This window comes from Bemisia tabaci, chromosome 6 (assembly GCF_918797505.1).
Source record: "Bemisia tabaci chromosome 6, PGI_BMITA_v3".
Classification (NCBI taxonomy): Eukaryota; Metazoa; Arthropoda; class Insecta; order Hemiptera; family Aleyrodidae; genus Bemisia; species Bemisia tabaci.
The window spans coordinates 30,623,154-30,648,216 of NC_092798.1; the positions used below are offsets into that span (position 1 = coordinate 30,623,154).

General features: G+C 42.9%; 2 protein-coding genes across 6 annotated transcripts in view; both read right to left on the reverse strand.

Annotated features, from left to right (window-relative positions):
* The window catches only part of Fntb (Farnesyl transferase beta subunit), a 167,901-nt gene that overhangs the window by 124,800 nt on the left and 18,038 nt on the right, over positions 1 to 25,063 (reverse strand). The gene's annotated exons all lie outside the window — the stretch shown is intronic.
* hth (Meis homeobox homothorax) overlaps positions 1 to 25,063 on the reverse strand; it is a 386,117-nt gene that overhangs the window by 56,232 nt on the left and 304,822 nt on the right. For all 5 annotated transcript variants that reach the window (XM_072301815.1, XM_072301818.1, XM_019061762.2 and 2 more), the window contains one exon: positions 10,473 to 10,549. In XM_072301815.1, coding sequence (XP_072157916.1) covers positions 10,473 to 10,549 — 77 coding nt within the window. The remainder of the gene's footprint in view (positions 1 to 10,472; positions 10,550 to 25,063) is intronic.

Below are 25,063 nucleotides of genomic sequence, written 5' to 3' on the forward strand. Positions count from 1 at the left end.
TTTGTCCGCGATTATACCTAAATTTCCTGAAAATTTCAAGGGAAAATATCCATAATTTTCCTCAAAACTAAACATTTTACGAAAGGAAATTTGGCAACTCTCGAATGTTCATACGGCGTTCTTTCTCAACCCGGGAGAGCTGGAGGCGAGGTCATCATTAGTCGGAATTCCCGCTACGGTACGGCACGGCACGGCATGCTCGGCCCTAGATGGATTTACTTAGGCTAACCGACTTGCATACCCCGCTGGGGGTGGAATCGGGTAGATAGAGAGGCAGGGCTCGGAAAGCAATTTACTTACTCAAGGAACCAGGAAACAGTCGTTTGTTCTGATTATAGCCCTCGAAAGAGTCGTAAAGGAGGGGGAACAAACGGGAACGGACTATAAAATCTTTCCGTTTATTGTTTAAACTACCCGTAGAAGCGATTTAGCCTCGCCAGTCCATTGCCGCTCCGATCCGCTCCCGTGAAAAGTTCCCTTTTTAATAGTTTGACAATGCTATTACAGGTGTTTTGAATCGCATCATGCTTTTTACATCTTAATTCGGAGATGTCACTCCGCGGCGCTCCGTGTCCAGTCCGCGGTGATTCCCGCTCTGTTTTCGGCAGGGAACGCTCCGTTAGCTCCTATAAACAAAGTGGCGACCAGGAGTAATGCGCCTTTAGCACCCGTTAAATGACTTTTAACTAAATTCTTTCGCGTCGTTACCTCCGATGTCTTCGGATTGCCCCCGACGACCTTTCGAGCAGTTAATTTCTTTTATGAGTCTCCGCTGATTTCCTTGGTTTACGCTCTTTGCTTTCCGCTCCTAGAATGAAAATGCTCCGAGGGAATCTTCAAATATAGCTGCACCGTGACCGCTTTCGTTGGCATTTGAAAAACGGAACTCGGAAACCCTCCAGTTTGTTGTCGGACAAACGAAAAATAATCATGATTTTGTTGTTATCGTTTATTTTAAACATATATTATGATTTGGATTGCATTTTGCAAAAAGGAACCACTAGCATTGCAATGATGCTAAGATTGTGCAAATTCGTCTTTTACAATAAAATTGCGAAAATCGTGAAAAACTATGAAATTTAGATGGTAATTTGCGTCTTAAATTCACAGTTTTTAGCGAGTAAAATAGAAACTATTAATGGATAATTGGGGTTTTCCTCCAAGACAAAAGAATTTGCACAATCTTAGCAACATTGCAATGCTAGTGGTTCCTTTTTGCAAAATGCAATCCATTCCATAATATACGCCAATCGTTCCAGAACGTTCAAGAAGAGAGGGTTTTCTTAGATTTATACTGGTAAGTTGAATTGAATGTGATCCTCAAATTTCTTTAGAATATACACTGCGTCCAATTCCACGAACATAACAAACCAAACTTTGTTTGAGGACTAAAGTCGAAGTAATGATAAATCCCTCGAAATTAAACGTTCCCCCGAAAGGGGAGGGGGTGGGATAGGGATAGGGATAATCAACGCACAAAACCTTCACTGAGAGCTCCGTTCGGCGAAAAAATTCAAACTTTCGAAAAGTTTCGTTACAATTTTACTTCCCTCGAGAAAAAGTTCAAAAATTGCTGGTAAAGCTCACACAGTCTCGGTGAACTGCAGTGCAAGGAAAACATTTTCAACGCGTAATTGGCAATTTGGGCGAATAAATCAGGAGCAGGTGGCGGGAAGTGGGGGGAGGGGGGGGAAGAAGAAATTGCAGAGGAAACAAAATCAACGAAAGGGGAAAGCGGTGCCGGGAAAAACAGGACGGACGAAAACGAAACGAAATTTCGGTTGCTCCGTGCAACGGGAGAGAGCGACTGCACCGAATCCGAAGTCCTGTGGGATTCGCGCCTGGCGCGGACTTCTCCCGCAACGGAGGGGTTGAAATTATAAGCATAAATTTTATATGAACAATTAGTGTCAGTTCTGAGCAATTAAATCCCCCCCCCCCCTGTACGTGCGCCCCGGCCCCCGGTCCCGCTTTCCCGCCGTTCCTTCGCCGAAACATTCATTCCGCTATTTTACAACTTCAAAAATGCTCCCGTTTCCTCCTCTCCTTTTTAACCCTTTCTAATTTTATAGGCGCAATAAAAATTAGACTTAAATTTTTAATTATACCTCAAATTAATTTCGTTTTTCCGACGCTTGATTCCTAATTTACGATCTCCTGCTCGATTGATTCTTCGCCCGATGACTAATCTGTTCGTTTACCTGTCTCGCGCGTCAGGCGCCAAACTAGATCGAATCATTGGGAGAGGGCGGACGTGCATTTTTTTTACTAAAACTGCAAATTATTATGTCAATTTTGTCAAATTTTCAATTTTCAAGGGTGTTTCTCATGGAAAATAGTCCGAAAAAACCAACGAAAAGACACTAAACTTTTATATTAGAAATTAAAAGCTTTTAGAGTTTCCACTTTTTGTCCGACCTCTTCAATTAACCTCCGTTGTGCGCCATCTCTTTCGCTGGCGCCTACATTGAAGGGTCCAGCGCATGAAAATGCCACTTGTTACGCTAAAAATTGAGTACTAGTATTCGTTTTCATGCATTTCCTACGCGCGATGCCCACATACGGGCTAAAATCAGTGTTTAAAATAATCCAAAAAAGTCGCAACTGACATGATCATACTTAGGATTTTTAAGTTACCACAGCGCACAAACAAAAAAATACACACTTTTTTTATGTTAGTTAACGTCAGTAAGATTGAAACTGCTACACTATGGTATGATAATTCAAAGTCGCGGCGAGAACAGAGAGTTTAAAGGAGGAAAAAAATGTTAACGATAGAAATAAAAAAAAAAAAAAACAATGGAGCTTTGTTCAAAAGAAGTGAATTTAACTTGTACTGTATTGGTTTGAGGAACAAGCGTGACGATAGCTGAAAAGAGGGGAGGTCGAATTTGGAAATTGACACCGTTTCAAGAAAGCTTCCTGCTTGCATTAAGCATTAAGTTTACACTAGGGGTGACGCAGAAATGAATGCGTGTACAACATCGAGCCTGTTACTCTGTTTTTTTCCTCTCCTTTTTTCTCGTTTTATCTTTGGTTTTTTCCATCGCTTTATCCCACAGTTTTTTTTTTTCATCCTTCGGCAACAAGAGGGAGCGATGAACACATTTTCACTCCCTCTTCAGCACTTGTCTCTCTCATTCTGAATTTGAAATCACTAATGTAACTGCGAGAGTTCTAATTATCCTTGGCCGACGGCTTGAATTACTTAATTTTAATACTGGCTATCCCTATTGTTCCGTGCAGAAATTGGTTGCCATTTAAATTTTCAGAAAAGATAAAGACAGTTTAATGCACTCACGCATTGCCGTATGGACATGGGAGACTTGCCGAATTCCACCGGTTAAAACATTTTTTTAAAGAAAGTCTTGTTTAGTTTCCCTTGAAATTTTCAAATATATCTGATTAAATTACGAAAAAAATTGCCTGAAAAATTCGAAGGAAAATTATTCATAATTTCCCGAGTAAATTCGTTTTTTATTGAAGGAGATATGGTAACGTCTGGAGGCTCATACAGCGTTCCTCCTTAGCACGGCAGAGAAGTGGGAGCTCGCAGGTAGCTGGCAGATTTTGATTGAAGCGCGGGGAGGGTGGTAAATAAACACGTGAGAGAACGCACAATTTGAGTGTTCTAATGAACAAGAGGCCCGGGAACCAAGATTAATTACGGCAGTGGCCGGACAGGGGACAGGGGACAAGCGAGCAAGACAAGTGCATGTTATTGGGTGGCACCGGCGCGGCGCGGAGCGTCCACATGCAGGGTGCACCGGACAAGGCGCTCGTACCGTCCCAAGAAGTCGCGAACTTGGAAGGAGCCAGCGCCTGGATTGTTTAGTCGTTATCGAATAATCAGAATCGATAGATATACTTGCTAAAATAGGGATCAATCGATCGATAGCGATTCTGACTCCCCGAAGTAGAGCGGTATGGAAACGATTCGCACGGTGGGATTTGCTTGGATTAGCACTGGTTGGCAACACCGGCCCAGAGGCTCAGAGATGGAGGAAGACCGCCCTAACGCAGCGGCGTGGCCGGCATTGGCTCATCCAGACGAGGCTGACCGGCCAGGCCTCCTTCGCGCGCTGTTTTCAAACTTCCCAGAAAAAACGAGTTTGCGTCAGGGCACAAGATGGGCAGGATCATTGGCGTTACCTAATTGTTTTACGTCCTGATGGTTAAGGGCGGATATACGAACCAAGGTATGTTGTGGCCCTAAATCTGAAGGTATGGGACGCAAAAAAGGTTGGGTAACGCCAGTTTACTTACTCGTTTTGTGTCTCTGACTTTCCTGACGCGCGACTTCCGAGCACTACCTCCCAAAACCACGTGTTGGAAAAGCAAAATTTCAAAACATCTTCGCGCATAAGAATGGAGGGGAAAAAAATCAACATTTTGGTTCGACATTTTTTCTGATATTTCTATTCTGTTTCATCGTCAACCCATGCAAATTTTAAGTAATGATGTCGATTATTTTTCTTTTGTAGAAATAAACGAATAAATGAAAGAACATTTCCTAAGCATTACAAAAGAGATATGTGATTTTGTCCTTTTTCCATGAAAAAATTTTAAAAAGGCAAGGAATTCTCTGATGATTTTGAGACTTTAACACTCTTTCAAAATCGTCTCTTCTAAATTACACGGTACTTCCACGCTTTCAGGCATTGATGGACGCAAAAGCATACTTCTGTGCGTGGTTTACGGGAGGAGGCAGAGTTTATCATTGTTTGAATGCCTCTAAGCTGGCTTTTATGACACTTGCAATGGGACCAACATGCAAGATCCAGAAATAACAGTGAAGCTGGCAACAGACCGGGCGAAATTAATGGAGACTGTGTACGGATGTAGCGCTGCGCGAATGTACCAGCGATGTACGAGCGTAGTACAAGCTCCGGGGACTGTGTTGTACACACATCCTGGCGACGAGACTGCGTCATAGCGCGATGCACCTTCCATCGGCGGGCCTTGCCATATCCCCACCGGAGCAGGACGGCAAGGCGCCCCTGGGTTTTCGCGAGCGGAGCCCCAGCAGTGGCCTGGAGTGCTTTGCGATTAATCGATTAATCTGCCATTTAAACCTACGGAAATAGATCGATAGACAGGGTGTTCTTTAATAATCGATTTTTTAGCATAGTTTCTAATGGGGAAATATCGATAGTCGATTGTTGACGCTTCGCCACTGGAGCGGATCCCCGGATGCCGACAGGTCCGGCAACTGGAACTTACATTCTGGCAGGAGCCAAAGTCACTCGAATTTATGGTCGTGTCGACTACTGACGCGGCGCGCGCCGTCTTGCGCGTGCGCGTGCAGGCGCCCGAATCCACACCGTTGACGACGCTCCACGCTCCGGCGCCTACTCGCCTCGAGGGGCGCCAAATTTCGTCGCGTATCTGACGCAAGGGCGTATCTATGAATACTTAAACATGAGCCCCGGCGAGCATAGGTTATACGAGGAATAGGGCTCATAATACAATTGAGTTACGTTCTCGCGTCAGAGGAGTGGCGATTTGAGTCCCGTACTAATGGCTGATGCAAAATTTGTTGCTGGGATCGGCAATGCTCATTATTTGCATATGAGGCCTTATATGTAACAATGGCGGATGCGAAAATTAACCTTTTGGAAACACGCTTAAAAAACTGTTTTGTTCGCACAAAAATTTAATATGTTTGGCTCTGGCATAATGTAAAGATCTCGAAGATCACATCTCAAGTATTTTCTCAAAATTTTCTCGATGCCAAAACAGTTTTTTGAGTGTGTTTCGAAAAGGTAATTTTTCACATCCGCTATTGTTACAGATAAGTCCTCATACAGGGTGATCCAAAAGTCCCTTCCACCCCCTAACTTTTAACCTAATTGAGGTAAAAATTTGAAACTTGGGGGATATTCCTAGGTCAAAGGGAGCTACTTTTTGGCCCCCCTAAAATTTTCAGGGACCCCCCTTGGGGGGGGCAACGGCCCCCAACTTTTATTTTCAAATGGGAAGACCGCCCTTTGTGATAGCTCGTTCGAAAGAGCATAAAAAAAGAAAACTTTTCGCGCAAACCCGAGTCAATATCTCAAACCGTTCATAATGGCGGCCGTTAAAGTTCAAATGGCCGAAAATTCACACCGTTATTTGTCGATGGATTTGCGCGAAAATCGGTATGTAGGGGTATTTGGACACGAGAAAAACGAATTTTGACGTTAGATTTTCAAAAAACCGAAATTTCCAAAATGGCCGCCGGTTAAAGTTCAAAATGACCAAAAATGATTTTTTTAGAAATCTAAGTTCAAATTTGTTAAACTTATGCCAAAATACTCTTAAATTCAAGTTTTAGGCAAATCCATCAGCAAAAAACCGAGGTGAAAATTTTCGGCCATTTTAAACTTAAACGGGCGGCCATTTGGAAATTTCGGTTTTTTGAAAATCTAACGTCAAATTCGTTTTTCTCGTGTCCAAATACCCCTATATACCGATTTTCGCGCAAATCCATCGACAAATACCGGTGTGAATTTTCGGCCATTTTGAACTTTAACCGGCCGCCATTTTGAAACGGTTTGAGATATTGACTTCGGGTTTGCGCGAAAAGTTTTCTTTTTTTATGCTCTTTCGAACGAGCTATCACAAAAGGGTCTTCCCATTTGAAAATTAAAAGTTGGGGGCCGTTGCCCCCCCAAGGGGGGCCCCCTGAAAATTTTAGGGGGCCAAAAAGTAGCTTCCTTTGACTTAGGAATATCCCCCAAGTTTCAAATTTTTACCTCAATTAGGTAAAATTTAGAGGGGTGGAAGGGACTTTTGGATCACCCTGTATACTTCATCAGGGTAAGTGAGTTACGGGTATACTTATTCAGATTTTTAAAATGTATACGAACACATCTCTTCTTGGTAACTCGTTGTTGTCATTCCAATCAAATTTATTCTTGATAGCCATAGCGAGTAAGGAAGAAAAAAATTACGCGTCAACCCAATTTTGAAACAACGATCGATTTTTTTAAAGAGAAACTTACGGTATTCAAGATTAGAGAGTAATAATAAAGGGATGAGTTGTAAAAATTGAGGATTTGGTCTCAAAGGAAGAGTTTCGAAGTTATCTTCAAAAACGCGCTTTAAAATTTGGCAAAATTTACGACGCTGGCATCTATCTGCATGTGCATGCTACATCCATATGCTGTACTACCTCTACGAAAGAACAAAGAACGCTGATAGCAGTCGTTATTGTCTTTGTGAGGAATTGAGCATACGGTTGCAGACTGTGCCTGAAATGCAGCTGCGGGAGAACCAAAAATTCGTCGCTCCTCGGCAAAAGATCATAAGCGCATTTTCAAGAAAACCTCACGAGGCTCGGAGTCATATGCACATCGAGGCCTATCTCGAGGTGCATTTGAGCCCTTTCGCCAGAGAAGCGACGAATTGGGCTGAGTCGCGGAGCTGGTCCGTGCTGGGAACCGAGCGAGGCAAATTCGATTCGGATCCAGGCTGGCTGCCGAGCCTTGAGCCATGTTTGTCGGGGCGAGGGTGGAAACAAATTTTGAGCCGCCCTCGACGCGGTCTCCCCTCCCCCACCACCACCCCTCCCCCACCTCCACCCCTTCCCCTCGCCGCAGCAAGAGCCATTGTTTCAAGCCGCCTCGGAGCAGGTTTCCATCAGAAACTGAGCTAATTAACACGATTAATCATTGCGCGATTCAATCAATAGGAAGCTCTCCCCGCGGTGGCGCGTCTCCTCTCCGCGATAAATCGATTGATCTCCCGTTTAAAACCTATGAAAAAGTATCGATTATATCGGTGTTAGCTGGATAATCGATTCTTTATCATAGTTTCAAATGGAAAAATATCGATGGCTGATGATTCACGCTTCGGCACTGTCTCCCCGCTCCTCCCCCCGCGCTTTCATCTCGCTCTTTCTCCACGCTTATCCTCTCGTTCACGCCATCCATTCCGTTGTTTTCGAATTAAATTTCTGGACGGAAAAATGATTTGTTTCCATTTGAAAACGAAAACTTAATTTTGACCCTCTCCCCGCCCCGCCGCGCGCCGATTCTTGATTTATTTGTGCGTTTCCGCCGCGAGCAATATATTTCGGTTTTTAATTACTTAGGGTTTCTACCCTTGGCTATGATTTTTTTTTTTCGTAACTATCGAGGTATCGAATTAAGAGCTTAATTTCCTGAGTATTTGAGGGGGAGGATTCGAAAAGACTCGTGAAGTGCGCAGAGAAACTTTACCCAGTTGTCGTATACTTGAAACGTGGTCGGACGATGAGAATTTACAAGTTGAACCTCGTTTAATTAAAATTTCTGTTCGTTCTCGAAAGAAAAATAAAATTTACATGAGTTTACTTAGCCACAAGGTATAAGGTGCATAGTTCAAGGGGCGTCCCCCTCTCCTTCTTTTACCTTTTTATTGATATTCTTTTTCGCCTGTATTCTTAGTAAAACATAATAAACCCGCTGCCAAGAGAGCTAAGCGAGACGACGTTAAGGCAAACTTGACCCCAAATCGGGTAAAAAAAAGGAGAAGTTTCAGGGGTGTCACGTTGGAAAAAGGGAACCCCCCGTCGCACTTAAAAGTTGACCATTTGAGGAGGGGGTTTCCAACTTGAGAGCATTTGACCAAATTCTTGAAGTATGACCCTTGAAATTTGGGGTGAAATGGCGCGCATGCCCGATGCTCTAATGTCCCGGAACTAGTACCAAATTCCGGAACTTTTAAGATTTTCCGGAATTTTTCCCGGAACTTTTGAAATTCCCGAAATGTTCCGGATCTTTTGCGTTTTCCGGAACTTCCTCGAAACTTTGAAAAAATCTAGAAAGAATCCCCGAACTTTTGACGGTCATGGAGTGGGAGGAATTGGAACAAAAAAGTTCCGAATCCCGGAACTTTTGAAGGACATGGAATGGGAGCACTGGTCTGCCTGTTCCTGCGGCGCCGACAAATTCCAGGCCTTGGGAAAAGGAAAAGGGATAAATGAAGCAATAAGAGGGAAACTAAGCTGCGTAGGAAAGGAGGGCAATGACAGGGCGGCGGCATCCGAAATCAATGGACAAATAACAAAGTAAGTCTGACAAAGAGTCTGCAACTCTCGACGTGAGGGGGGGGGGGGGGAGGAGGGATCAAGAATCAATTCGAGAGCGAATTCCGCGCTCGGTCCGGTTCGGTTCCTGGTTCCGGATGATACATTATTCATTCGGCGCCCGTTTTCGTACTTCCTTCCCGGCCTTAATCCTGACACCTAATACACTCTAATGGCAGAATCAACCCCCTTAACTTGTACCCTCCGAAGCCGCCGAGCCCAGGACAAATAACAAAAGCGCGAGAAAAAAAGGGAACAAAAAACCCGAAATGGGAATCCATAAATTCGGACGTTTTCCCGTTTCCCGCCCGGGCTCGGCCGGCATAATCGGCTGCCCTTTTCTTTACGATGCGGGCGCGCGAATAAATTAATATTAATAAAGAGGTTATAAACAGAAAGTCGGGCTTTCTTTGCGGTCTCTGGAAACAGAAACTATCAATCACTGCGTTTTTCCTTTCCGCTGTGACGTCTACGAAAGTTCAAAACTTTAGTTTCACTGTCAGACTGGCAAAGATTTTAGGTTGATTTTTGTTTTTAAATCATTTCGGTCATTTTTTCATGCTGTATGTTCTCTTTACGTTCTATTAATTGAAAATTCCTGTTGGCTTTTGAAATTATTTACGTTAATGATCATATGGACCGTGTTAAGCAGGATGGAACTAAGCCACGTCAGCTATTGCAAAATTTAGTTGGGCAACTGAATTTTTTACATGAAAACGGTGCGCAGATTTTTGCATACATTTCAGTAAATTTTCTGCATAGTAGGAAGCTAATTCCATAAAATTTCCAAAGGAATCCGCACAAACGCTCGCTTGTAAAAATTAAATTGCCCAGTTAAATTTGGCAATGGCTAATGTAGCTTGGTTCCTTTTTGCTAAAAACGGTCCATTGATCAATGATTTACCTCTGCTAAGTGGACATAAAAAAATTGGGAGCGACCCTGGGAAACGTGGCCTGGGAAATTTTCCTCTCTGGGGCAATGAACGATTATTCCTGCCAAAGGAAAAAATTGGAAAAACAACGCGATAAAATTGATAATTTTGTCATATTCCGTGCCGTATTTTGAGTTAAGTTTCCCCTCTGCTTTTTTAAAAAAAGGAGAGGAAAAAGGTCCCACGAACAGATCGTTTTCAGAGAAAAGAAAAATCGCACGACGAGACAGAAAAAATGTGAAACGTTTCTGAAATCCAGGGGAAGGGCGTCGAATTAGCGAAGTTTTAATGACTCGTTGACGCAATGGTCGTCCGGGAAAATCCGACGCCAGTTGACGGGTCGTTACGTTATCGGAGACTTGATAAATGTTCCGTCGGTTTTGGGCCAAAACCGACGGAAAGAACGGATAGACGCGCCCGTCGCGAGAGAGAAAGAGATAGAGAAAGAAAGAACGAGAAAGTGAGAGATTTAGAAGTAATTAACTCACCAATTATTAACTTGCAGAATCGTTAGTCCTGTATCTTGAGCTAATTGTTTTTTCTGGTCTTCCGATGGATAGGGGTGCTGCAACAGAACATGGAACCATGCCAATTAGATACGTGCCACATCGATTGGATATCAACATCAAGAAACAAAAAGCGTCTTTAAGTTCATTCTGTCTGCATTGTGCAATGTGCAGGCATCAGATCACTTTTCATTTGTATTAAAATAAATAAAACAACTAAGATTATAACTTAATAAATGAAAACTGAGCAAAGAAAATTTATCGTGAAAGTGTTCGTTTCCCGGACGAAAGAACGTAGCTACATTTCAAAGTTGTACACTTTTCACTTGAAAATATTGTAGTTTTACATACCTAACTTTACGTCTCACTGATTTGTCCTCTGTTATTATGAAAAAAAAATCAGCAAAATCCAATCGGAAAAAAACGGCAATCGAACAATCGTATGCGTGATAACTTGAAACGTTAGAGTCAATTTTGCAGACACTAAATGGCGTCAGGTACGCTCTTTTGACTAGGAAACGAAATTATAAGCCTTTGACCTTCAGTACTTATCCATACGTAATATCATCAATTTTTTAAATATTGTAACTTATATAAATTTCAACTGGCAGATAAACCACAAATCATATAAACATAACCAAGGAAAGATATAAAGAGCATTCGTACATATTATGAAAAATCTTAAAATCTTTCTTGTGATAAAGAAAGGGAAGAAAAAGTGGTTGAATTTTCCAAAAACAAATTGCATCAATGATGCCGACTAAAGAGAAATATAGAGAAAACCCTGATCCAAAATAAAGGACGTTTGGCGTATTATCAGAACGGTACCAAGCATAAACGAGAGAATTCGTATGGAGGACGATGCACAGCCCACGCCCCACGGCCATGGCATCGGCAACCTGCCACACACCGACTCGAACGAGCCTCCCAGGAACAATGCCCGAAAAATCAGTGCAAGCCGCAGTTTAACCCGTGCATGCGAGCGACGCTCCGGCTGCGTTCGTACATATGTAGAAGGTAGTTCAACAAATGTATCTCCGGAGAGAGATCTCATTATGCAAACTGCCATCTCATAATAATAACCGAATCCGATTGCCGCTCTCGAATCGCGCAACTTGCCGCAGTTTCGGGGCGCTTCAGCTCCTTCAGCACGCGCCAACGCGTCGCGACGTCTTTCAAAAATTCTGTCACATCGTCTCGACCCCCCCCCCTCCCCCTCCGCCCCCCGCCCCCTCTCAATTCCACGTCCAATGACACTCGTGGAGCAAATAAACCCGCCCGGATTGAAATAGGAATCAATTTTCGTCCCCTTCGTTTCTAAGTGAATGACTCTTGAATCTTATCGTTGAAATCTCCACAGAAAACACCGAATGTTTGGGCTATGGTCCTGATTTCAGGTTATCGGTATGATCGGTTAATCGCATAAATACAAACGGCATTATTTGTATGATTTTAGCTCAATTAGCAATTGGGTTTGAATAAACATGCTAGTTTCTCTCTTCATGGAAGATTTCTGAATTATTAATTATTTTATTTTTACACTGCGGAAAAAAGTCTTCGGATCTGAGTCCAGGCTCTTAGAAAAAGACTAGAAGAAAAAATCTCTATTTAATGGGATTTCCGCTTGTATCAATAGGAAATCCGATTACTTGAAGAGACTTGACTCTCTATTCGAGAAAACATCCGATTGAATCAAGAGTATGTTTTCTTGTCAAATTCTTATGAGTCTGCACTCTGGATACAAGAGGCTTTTTCTGAGGCGCATAAACTGATTACATTGTGTGGATTACTTACTGTAAAGAAAGGAATAGCTAAGATTAAGGAAGTTGTGTTTATACAGAGGAAGGCCCTGTAAAAACAACCAAAGACTACATATATCGGTTACGAAACATATGAATGGGCTAAAAAATACTTGATGACTCTATTTTTAGTGTGCCAGGACAGTTAGGATCCATGACAGGATCAAGGCTCAACAGGTTGAATGAGCATAATAAATTAGTCTGTTGGTGTGCAGGAAATTTGACTTATTTTTCCCCAGACTGGAGGAGTTCAATGACAAGTTAACCGGGGACAATGGACACTAAGTCGCCATGGGCGGGTGATCTGCTTAGGAGTGGAATCGTCAGAACAACAACGACAACATCGGCGCTGACAATGAGGACCCGGGACCCGGGAGGACGCCGCACACTGGATCGAGTCCATAGGAGAGGTCGGACAAAATTTTGAAATTTTAAAAGCTTATAACTCCGTCTATACAAGACTTTTAGGTTCTAAAAGTGGTTCTATTGGTTTTCTCTTGAAATTTTCTTCTGAAAACACCCCTTGAAATTTAAAAAATGACGAGATTAACATCAAAATTTACAGTTTTATTCAAACATTTCTTGTCCGACCTCTCTGATTGACTCGATCCACTGTGCGGCGAGCGAGAGGGCGGGCGAAGGCGGGCAACGACGCGAATTACAACGTGAGAGATCCGAGCGGAGCGCTTTTTTTTTGCACAACCTATCATTAGGCCGAGCTCCAAGATATCATTAAGGCGTTCCCGGCGCAAACGCTCCGAGTCGCTCCTTAAATAGGCAACAAGCGCGACACGGGGCTGTGTCGCCGTCGTGTGTCGGGGCAGGTCCGTCCATGCACCGACGATTGTTATTGTTTGACGGTGACACTCGAGCCTGCCCCCTGAACGCCTACGGCCTCGGGCTAGTTCCTCGCCCTAACTTCCACATCTCTCTGGGCTGATTTTCGAAATACATAGACAGGACTATAGACAAAGAAGACATAGGGAGCGGGTTTGGAGCAATCCTATTGGTTGAAAGGTGTGGTACTTATAGACTAAGGGAGAAAATGATGGACTAACTGTCGGGTTTCTCGAGGGTTGCCGTTAGTTAGTCTATTACCTACTGCTTTTGTCCATTGCAACCACTAGCTTCCACCAAAAGGTTGTCTCCATATCCCTTCTGTCATATTTGCCTATAGCTTTGTCTATTAAATTTCAATAATGGCCCGCAGGCTGATTATTGAAACTGATAGACAAAGCGATGGAAAAAGGAGGCGAAAGGAGGCGAAAGGAAAATGGAGTGATACAATTGGATGAGGCTGGAGATTGCAATCAACAAAAGAGGTAAGTAATAGACTCACAGACGGCAATCCACGAGAGGCCCTATAGTTAGTTCATTATTTTCCCAATTAATCTACAGCACTCACCCGTTTCAACCAAAAAGATCGCTCCATTATGTATAGCTTTCTTTATCGCTGCGTCTATCGATAACGATTATCAACCCGCAGGCTGATTATTGAAATGTATAGATAAAGCAATAGGTAAAAGAGCCGAAAGGGAAATGGAGTGATCCTATTGGTTGGTGTTCATTTATTTTTTCTTTCGATATCTATATTTCACCTCCGACGTTTTTCCAGCCCTCGACTCGTAGATTTGACGAGAAACATTTGTGGATACACCCATCGGAGGAGCTGCTGAGAAGGTTGTGAAGTTTGAGGTATCGACCTGAACTTTTTTGATGGAATACAAAAAAAAAAGCGGGCAGAAAATAGGGGACGTGGGAATTGTCAGTGAGACACAGAAAGAAAGGAGAGAAAAAAATCCTCTGGAGGAAAATAGGGAAATGGGGACGACCAAGATAAGGGAAAAGTAATTTAGTATGCACGAATACTATTCAATATTGATAGAGGGACTGACTAAACCAGTAAACCTATCAAAACGTTAACCAAGCAATAAACACAAGCATCCACCTATCCCCGCGGGACCGGAGCGAGATAGGTCCGAGCCCAGTTTTCCGAGTTTTTCCCCTCAGTTTCGCGGCTTTGTTCGCGCGACACGGATCCCTGTCTTCGAAGGGTTAATAATAAATACGCATTGTCACCCGCGCGTTTTTGGGGACCGAGGGACGCGTGGAAGTGTTCAGGTAGTTTCCTCGGTCGCGTCATTGTAGTACAGACCGCACGTTCGAAGTCTGACAGCTTCGTTTATTGTCTGTAAAACATCTCATTTTAAACTTTCAGATTTCACAGCTGCGAACAGCGTATCGACCGACGCGCACCGTCCGGAACGACTCAACTCGGGTCTCTTTACTTTTAAGATGTTCATTTTTTGCGTGAAAACAGTCCTTCTCTAGCTTGTTAAGCAGTTTATACCGTCTCTTGAAAAATTCCATTTTTCCGAGGTGGGTCGTTTTTAAAATGAGGGATTCAAATCTACGACGCTTTTCATGATGGTGCCTCTTCTATGCGGCTCTCAAAGTTTTTTTTTTTTTTTTTTTTTTTTTTTTTATTTTTTTTATTTTACTTATCTTTGATCCACATCACGTGGACCGCGTTTAACAGAAACGAACCAAGCCACATCAGCTATTGCCAATTTTAACTGGGCAATTTAATTTTTTACGAGAAAACGTTTGTGCGGATCCCTTTGAAAATGTTAAGGAATATGCTTCGTACTATGGAGAAAATTCACTGAAATTTGCATGAAAATCCGCACAACTGTTTTCATGTATGAAATTTAGTCAGCCAATTAAATTTGGCAATAGCTGATGTGGCTTGGTTCCTTTCTGTTTAACGCGGTCCACGTGGTTTATTAAAAAAATTACAGATTGGAACCGGACTCGACAGGAGTTCAGCGCGAATCTCAAAGGGTTGGTTTTAATGTATTCAGCGAATCGTTCTGACCAGGTCTTCAAGCAAAATTGGCTGGAAACGCTAAAGTGCAAAGCAAGAGGTATTCTCCTGAGAGGGGAGATGAGAAACATCATTAAACACATTAATGGTGAGCGGGTGCCATGTTTATCTGTGTTTGATCAGCTTCCCAAGCAGCGTGTCATCCCCCTACCCCTTCGAGAGCCCCCCCCCCCCCCCCACGCTGCAGAAAAATACGCACGAGTCTCTGCATATATTAGCAGGTTAATTACTTTTATATTTTGTCACGTCAAACATTTCCTCTTGAACCTCCGGTCCTCGATGGAAGGACGCAACTTTACAAGTTCCTCTCCTAGAAAGATATGAAGTTTCCATGAAAAATAAATCTGAGTCACTTCAAGCACTTGCAATAGTTGTAGCTTTGGAAACTTTAATTTCGCCCTCGATGGTAACTTGATACTTTTCCCTCACGGGAATTCCTTCGACTTATCGAGGTTTTATGATGCACGATTCCTACTTTTATCATTTCTACGAGCGATATTGCACAATCGCTATGGAGTTTCACAGAAAAAAAAATGGCCGCACGTTGGAAAATCGGAGCCACGAATTTGAACATCAATTTAATTTGCGCAGGAAGCGGTGCGTTTGTTAGGGGTGTAAAAGCTCGAGACGGAGGATACACCCCATCACGCTGGGCTCCTGAGCGCCCCACCCCCCAAAAATAAAAAAATCCGCAGTTTCAGGGAACATTACGATGATGGAGCGTGCCTTACGGGATTACGAGGCAGCGAAGACAATTTTCGGGGTAAAAAAATAACAAGAAAATGCAAAATAAGGGTGAAAATAATAAGAGCGAAAAGATTGAATGAATGTTACCGTTTAGGGGGTGGGATATGGCTATACGTCAAAAAACGTATGAGGGGTTGGCGGGGTATGAAGATTGGATGGGATCGGAAGGAATAGAGCTTGCACGTATTCTGATACCCGGAGAGAGAAACTAAATTATGCGCGTCTGGATTATGTTAAAACAATATATTCATCCATCCGGAATTTCGCTTTTTCCTCTTTTCCGAGCGTCTTTTGCTGCTGCAACCGTTCTGGAAAGCTGTTTATTCGTTTTTAACTTTCTTCATCCCTCTTTCTCGGACTTTTTTCTGTTTCGTTCCATTGCCTCGCACTTCAGTTTGGGTTAGGAACTATTGAATCGCCCGTTTTGACGATTAGAATATCCTTTAACCAATCCTAATAAAACAGATAATATCGCTGATAATTTAAAAATAGTATGGTTACAGACGTGCTAAATTCGACAGTGTTTGTTTTCCAAAAACAATTCTTGCAGATTATTAGGTAAAAAAATTGGTAAAAATACTGTCGGCAATGGTAAAATAGTCAAAAATCGTAGGCTTAATTTTTAAATATTTGCACTTTGAAAACACTCTTTGAATTTTTTCCGATCGGAAAGTCTGTAAAAATGTGTTAAAATATATTGTCTTCGTGTAAAAATCTTGTAAACAATAATATCCTGACGACTCACTATTTATTTGAAAAATATTTTTGACTTACAGGGTTGGAGCAAAAAGATTCTACCGGTGGGAGACGTATGCATCCTTTGGGAGGTGATAAAAAGGTCAAATAGGTAAAAAGGAATGCCAGGTATCCGAGCCGCGGCATAGCTGAGAGTCCAGGTTGGCTCACAAAATCAGAAACGCTCAAGAAGAGCTTGAGGTGCATTCCCGATTTTGAGTTCTCACAGCTGGAGCGATGAGCGAGAGTAGTGGCGCATAAATCATACTCGGTCAGGTCCGATTGAGAGTTTTTAGAGACAATATCGCTCTGAGCAGAACGCCAAATGGCCTGCATCCACGACGGCCATCCTCTTAATTATACCTTTCGTAAACACCAAATGATACCCTCGCTTAGGTGTTCTCTCCTTTTTCCTCCGTTTCATCCAATATTACCCTTGCGTACCAGAACACTTGAAAGTATTCATGCCAAAAGGAGCTAAGTCTGTAGGGTCTGTGTGGAACATAGTTCCTTTCAGCATAAAAACTTCCACTTATCGTCGGGCCCACTCGGCAAAACACTTGACTCAGTTTTTGGATGATTCAAATTACCGCCCCGCCCCTCTCTCGCCAATTATTTTGAGTGATGGACAATAAATAACTGAGCTCCCCGATGGACCCTTGTGAAGCGACGTGCGGCCATCATCGTGCTTTCGAAAATTTTGAATGGAACATTCTGAAGTGCACTCCCGGTTGGATAAAGGTGAGCGATTTTCAATGGGAAACTACGGGCTATTAATGTGTGGCGGAATATGTTTAATAACCTTGAATTATAAAGGATAAAAGTGACGGAATATGATAATGCGGACATAAGCCTAAAGGCAGAGAAATCCAGTTTAAAAAAAGTGATCGTAAAAATCCGTGGGAGTCATCGTTTTGAAAACGTATTTAACGTAACGGTAATTGCTTCTAATTCTGCAATATTAAGATTCATCCTTCAAATGCAGATACACTATATTAGATGACGGAGAATATTCTCTTTGAAATTCAAAAGAAAACAGTTCACGGAGAACAGTCATATTAATTTTCTTTGAGGATCATCCAAATCGTCTAAAGCTGTTTTTAAAATTTTCCAAATCATCTAGCTTACATCTCAGAATATTCAACATGTACATGAATGCTTTCTCGTTCTTTTAGTATTGATATTATAATGATCGCACAATTCCTAGACGGAGCAATGGAGATTTCCACTTTTGGTTCTAGACGCCTCATACAGAAATAGAGCGGATCTTGTGTAGCTAGCTCAAGTGGAACAACCATGCTTCATCCCTCTTTTGGCCGATAAATTGTTGTTGAAGGGTGCACCGGCTTGATACATAGCGTAGATTCGACTGAAAAGCGCAAGGGGTAGCCGGAGCCAATGGGACGACCTCCACCTGTGCCTCCCCAAGCACGGACTCCGGCCCCAATAATTGAACATTCAGCCGAGAAAAGCTTCCGAATTGCCAATCCGCAGTTAGAATTTGCGTTAAAGCTCACCGAATAAAGGCTCAGCGTCGCGAGTCAAGAGGAGGGTCGGGGCCCGTCAAAGCTGAAGCTTTATCCGCGATTTTATTTGCCAACTTTAGGCTAGCTGTCATTGGACACTCTTATTCACGACTTGGCTGTTCGCGGAGAAGTCACGAATAGATTTGTCCTTCTTCAGGCGAAAAAAGACGACGAGCGGGTGTATTTCTTCCGAGTCACTTGGAGGGGTTGTAAACTCTCGTGTATGTGAATAGGACTAAACTTCTCTGTAAAATGCATAGCGTCCGCTTTTAAGTTGTGAGAATTTCGATGACAGAACACTTTGTGCCGGTAAACATTTAAAAATGTACGCTGCTTACAAGAGAAGAAGTTCTTCCCCCTGGAAAAGATATTTAGAGGCATCCCTTAACACGAAATTCAAACGCAGGTTTTGAACTCAGGAAAAGTTTTAAATATTTGTTACTCCTATGACACAGGGTATAGACTGTTCAAATGGGATGAGAAAAAGCAAGAAAAGAAGACCAAGAAGTATTTTGGCGTTCAAAATATGAATCATAAAATGTATCAAAAAGGGTTTAATACACGACGTAGGCATTTTTTAAATACCCGCATTAAAAGCTGGATATCGGATTTGGTGCTTCGTCAAAAAAATGAAATAAAATAAGGTAAAATAAAATACGACTTAGAGATACGATTAATATGTGTTTATCAGACAAGAGACGCGTAATTTAAACCCACGCGTTACTTGTATTGTATACTTGAAGAAGAAAAAAAAAAATACTTTTAAACTCTTTCAATGCTGAAAAAGAAATACATGCTGCCCCTCTCATGATTTCAGTCATCTTAACTAAGAAAAGAAAACTCAGATTTATTTAAAATTCCTGATCTGAGAAATAAAAAAACGCGCACTTTTGGTTCATGCGGGTTCAAGGCCAATCAGCAATCGGCGGGAAACCTGACGCATCGTCTAATTACGTTATTGCGGAAGCGCAAGCACTGTTCGTCTTTAATCCCGCGTTAATTCGAGCGCAAGAGATTTAGAGAAAGGCGGAATGGTAAAAATATGATTGGGCCCATGTGCGTGCGCCGACGACGCACACAGGCGCATTTGGCGCGGAAAGCAACCCCCGAGAGCCCGGAGGATTTAACTGCGATGCGATGGGGCATGGACGGTAAGCTTCATACACTAGACACCTGGGACCCAGCGCACAGCGCCGCGGCCTCATTACCAAAGGATCAGCGAGTCCACCCCCTCCGCATCCAGACCCCCCCCCCCCCTTCAGCCCCGATCCCCGGCATCGTACCCCGATTATGCCCCTGAAACGTTTCCGTGACATTTCCCTACAATCCCCGGGATCTAATGTTTATTCGCATGCTTCCTTCCTCCCTGGCAAATTCCACTGGAGCTCTGCCATCCTTTGGGAGTTTCCCTCAAATTTCAGTGGGGTTTTCTGGAGAATTTTCGTACCTTGCCGTGGTCTTTTTTCTTTGGTTTTATTATTTTATCTATACCCGCTCTGCTCCTTGGCATTACTCGCAGTAAAGTTTTCATTAAAAATTGTGTTAGTTTGAGATCAAATGCGATCTACGCATGTCAACAAAATTGCTATCTTTTTCTTGGCGATGCGTCAACAAGCTATTGTACCGACACACAGATTTGTTGTGTATTCCCTTACTTTTTGACGACAAATCTTAAAAATTGGATGAAATATTTATCATGTTTTTACACTCATACAATAATTTAAACGTGGTTGTAGCACCATTTGTCAGCCCTTGATGTGATCATTTGTGATGCTTCATAGGAGAACATTATCTGTGGTAGTTTTAATATTTTTACAATCACAAAATTTATCGAAATTAAAACTAAAGAAAAAATATCGTTTGCAAAGAATTGAGGCACAGATATTTGCTAATAACCAAAAATGAACTAATTTTGTACTAAACTATATCCTTATTTTAGTGTATCGGAAGATAATTTGTACATATTTTGTAACTTTGAACTGTAATGTACTTCAAGTGCTTCCTTTAAAATTATACCAGCTTACAAGAAAAGCCTCTCGTAGAAAATACTCGCCGAGGGATGGTAATAGAAAACTCTTGGAGGGCCCATCCGGAGGGTGGAAAATTTTCGGAGGAGTTTGGGGCGTATTTACGGAAGGACCACACGAGGGGGATCGTCATTCATTTTCGGGGATCGATAGCGATCGGAAATAGGAAGTTGGGTCGGGGAGACACACCGCCGCGCGGGGGTGGGAACGGGGCACCGGCGAGGGCCGGCGGGGCGCGGGGGCACATAAGTGCAACCACTTAACTATTTTCCGACCGCAAAAAGAATCATATTTTATGAATCACCAGTGGCTGTCTAGGTATCATAAACTGTTATGTGTAACTTCCTCTTACAAATCCCCGCGGAGCGTCTGAAATATTTAAAAAGTTTTTGACCCTTTTTCCGTTGGCCGGGCCGGAGTTTCTCGCGTTCACGTCAGAGGAGTCCCGAACATCCATTACCTCGCCGAGTTTATACCCGGCTGGCGCTTCGCCTTCTCCTCGAGGGTCCCCAACTCCCGATTCCCACTGCCGCTTTTTCCGTTATTGAAAATAAATTCTTAAAGTCTTCCTCCTTCGACGATTCCCACATTTTCCTATCTCTTCCATTTCCAAATAATATTTTCCCCCACCCCCGACCCAGCCCGCGCCATCCTCCCCTAAAATGTTTACCCGTTAATCTTTATTCACCGTGGGTACTCGCAGTGCACTCTCCGCCGATTTTTATTCCATTTAGTTTCCCGCCCTCCTCCGCTCTCTGGGAGAGCTACTTTACGGTTCCCCGTAAATAGAGTTCCCATCTTCCCGCACGCCGCACGTAGCTGTGTAATGCGGCATCGTAGTGCAGCTTCCTCAATGCGATTTAACCCGTATCTTATACGGAGGCACCGCCAAGTGAAATGTGAGTTTCGAACAAAGCGGTTGCCCAAACTGTTCTTTCAGCTCAATTTTGGGAAGGACAGATCCGCGTGAATTTGGCAAACGCTTCGGCTTGAGGGAAGGGTTAGGAAAAAAACCACTCGGGTCAATCTCAAAAACTCATTCAAATTGCTTCTGAAATTGTTTCAAGCTTTTTTCAGGAGAGAAAACAACCTTCCTTTCCCCTTTTACAAACTTGAATGCATTCACGATGACGATACCCAGAGACTTCGATTTTGGTGAAAAAGAATAGAGTGGCTTAAAGGTCAAAAGTTCCAGTTTACAAATGGAAAAGTGGCCAGAGACTTGTCGGGACTGATGAAGAGTTGAAAATCTTAGAGTGAAATCTGGAGCCTTTTTCGCTCCGGAAAAATACGAATGATATAATTGTGGGGTGGTCTCCGCTCCAAAAAGTGTTGCTCTCTCTGCTAAAAGCGGAAGTTCATCCATTACTGAAAAAGCGTAGACTTCACCGCGGAAACAGAGAAGCTATTAGTTTTACGTCACAGAAAAGCGGTATGCATCGATTTATTCTCATTGGTAACATTGAGAGAGGTTATGTCATTGTTATCGTTTGGATCCAATTCGATAAAATGGAGAATCCATGTGGTGACGTCACCACTAATCTCCGGAAAATTTAGGGTCCGGAGTGATATACGCTTCAGATTTCGCTCTTAGCTGCTTTGCAGCATAATATTAGGATTGTATGATTAACGGCAACACTGGAGAACGTAAGATTTCATAAACTTGAACCTATGGAGTACGGAGTGAGGACGAGGAGAAAAATAAGAAAAAAAAAACAATAACAACAATAATAATCTCCAGCGATGGCGAGGCGGAAAAGAGCGTAAGAGAGCGGAGAAGATGCTCTCGCTGGAGTTGGAGAGAGACGGGATGAGTCGGGGCCCGGGCCGCGAGTAGTGTGATGCAGGAGGGCTTGCCCTGAAAACGCCCAAGTACGTAGCGTCGCTGGAGTCGGGCGCGGTTGGCGGGGCGCCGGGGGAAGGTGGGTGGTAAGAACGACGTAATTTATTGAGAAACATCAAACCCAGCCGGAAAGATTAATGGTGGCCTCAGCCGAAGCAGTACACCGGTGTACCTGTAGTAAACGAAAGCACTGTGCGCCGACCTCGTCGCAACGGGACGGGACTTCTTCCCGATTCCCGATACCGCTTCCATTTCGCGCTGCTCCCAACAGGAGAGTTCGCACTTCAGCTCCGTGTCCCCTCTCGAAATGGATGCCAGCAATGTCAATGGAGAGATCGGAAACAGTATCGACGGTGGAGCTTCCAAACCACGCCTCGTTTTCGGTGTCTTAAAATCTTTGCTTACATGTTTTTTTTTTTTTTTTTTTTTTTTTTTTTTTTTTTTTTTTTTTTTTTTTGAAGGAGAGCAAATCGACATCATTCCTTGGAATTTCCACTAAAAAATCTCGCCTAGCAAAGTGCTTGCTTCGACATTCATCAGTCATCATTTAACGAATTTTATGTGATTTTGTGCTCAACTAGTGGCTCATCGACCATTATTCTGCAAAAAGTAGTGTGGACCTCGAATTTAACTTTTGCCTTGGATTGTTATAGTGCGATGCCTCTAAAATACACTATTCCTGGTTCTACCGCCCAGAAGAAAATAATAAATTCCCGGAAGTAAATTAATATACCATTGTAGAGACAGGGCGATTCTTGAAAATTGGCAATACTGTTTTTCCTGTTTTTTGAGGTGGAAAAATCACCTAAAATCGATAATGTCAATGGCTCTAAATGGTGGGAACATCGTTGCCAAATTGCAGAATCGCTCCTGTGTCGCGATGATGATTGCAGAGATTTCTTTTCACTGTGACTGACCAATGTAAATTCTTGAGGGCAACTTTCAGACAATGAGACGAAACTAAAAACCGAGAGGTCCTACGAATGTACATTTACCAGCGGGCTAAATGTTGAAATTGGTAGACAAAGCTATAGAAAAAGAAAACAAAAGGTATATGGAGGGTGCCTATTGGTGGAAGCGGGTGGTTGCAATGGACAAAGAAGGTTGGCGATAGAGGAACCAACGGCACCCCACAAGAGACCCTACAGTCAGTCCATCATCTTATCCCTTAGTCTGTAGGAACCAGCCACTTCAACCAATAGGATCCCTCCATGCCCCCTATGTCCTCTTTGTTTACAGCTTTGTCTATCAATTTCAACAATCAGCCCGCTGGTTCCTCCCGGCGCCGGTGAAGAGATTCGGACGCTGTCGGAAGAAGACCCGCGCGCGCGTCGCGTCGCGTCGGCGACGCTGGATGCTGCCGGAACAATGGGATATAAATACGATGGCGCGGCCTTATCCCGCCTCGTTCTGTATTGCTAATTGTAAGCCCGGCGAAAAACAATTAAGTGTACACAAGTTGGAGCATTTAATGTTAATGCCACCCGCCTGGGCCGCCTCGGCCGCCCCGGCCGCGCAGAGCCCCGGCCACGGCCGCGTTGTATATTTAATTTGATTAAAATCAGGCCGCAACTCCGACTCCAAAGCATCGTTGCCATCCTATTCGGCAGGGAATACATGCGAAACTGCTCTGGAATTAAGCCTGCACGTGGGGAAAATTAAACTTCATGAGGAGACGGAGACAATGTGCTATGTGTTAGGCAGAGTGGGTTATTATGCACCACGATGTATGCGTGTCTATTGATCAAAATTTCATGACTGAAAAAATAGGCGTTCTGCACTAAAATACACTGGGGAAAAAGTCGCTTGGATCTAGAATCAAGACTCTTAAAAACATCGATAAGAAAAAATACTCTTGATTCAATCAGACTTTTTGCTTGAATCAAGAGGAAATCCGCCTAAATCAAGATGCTTTGCTCTTCAACTCAAGAAAAAGTCGGATTGAATCAAGAGTAGTTTTTCTTGTCAATGTTTTTAAGAGTCTAGACTCTAGAACCAAGCGTTTTTTTTTCCAGTGTATGGCTGATTTTAACCCAATATCGATCAAACTGCGAATGAACTAAAAAAACGAGGGTTGCTGGGCCAGTACCATTTCAGCAAAATGTAATCTTTTCGGTTTAAAATGCACGATTTTGTGTCTTTTACGCTTGGAAAGCACCAGAGAGGAAACACTTGTGAAAAATGATCTGGTCACCATCCGCACCTATTTTTCTTTTTTCCGGTGGCTTTTTGAACCAAATTGACTTTGGTTTCATCGATTTTTGTACCAGCTCCTTTTCAAGACACAAAAATTGATTCCATAGAACTAATATCTGTCCTTCTGCTCACCCTGTTACATTAGCTGCATTATCTGACAAGGGTGTGACAGTGTGCCCAGAGTAGCTTTCGTGTTACTTTACCGTTTCGTGGTTATACTGGTAACTTGAACCTGCGGTAAATGGTAAACGTTTTGCCAGGCACTATCTCGATTTCCACCACACACGCCCTACATTGTTGTTAAGTTTCTCCATAACAGGTTTCATAATGAAGAGAACCATTTCAAGTGAGAAGGATATCAAAAAAGTAATCAACGTGTCTCTGACAAAACTGGGAATGGAAAAGCATTTTTAGACCCTCGATTTTAAAACTTTGGAAGCACTTTTTTTTTAGTCTGGGCTTTTAGCGACAATGTAGAGTGCAAGTAGTGCAAGGAGGAATTAGGTAATGGCTGGTGGGTAGAGGAATCCCTTAAAATTTAGTCATTGAAAAGTCATAAACCAATGAAGAACTCTTTAAACACGAGAAATTTCGATTGCAAGAAACTTTTAGACGCATTATACCACCATAGAGTGAAGGCGCGAATCAGATACAAGATGATATGTTTGTTTACATTTGAACCATGACGTAGCCACTAAATCATTCCATTGGAAAGAAATTATTTGAGGGATACTAAAAATCAACACTGAAAAAAAAGTTACGGGCTATATAGACATACTGTTCGTTTCGAGCTCAGAGGCTGAAAGTTCCGGG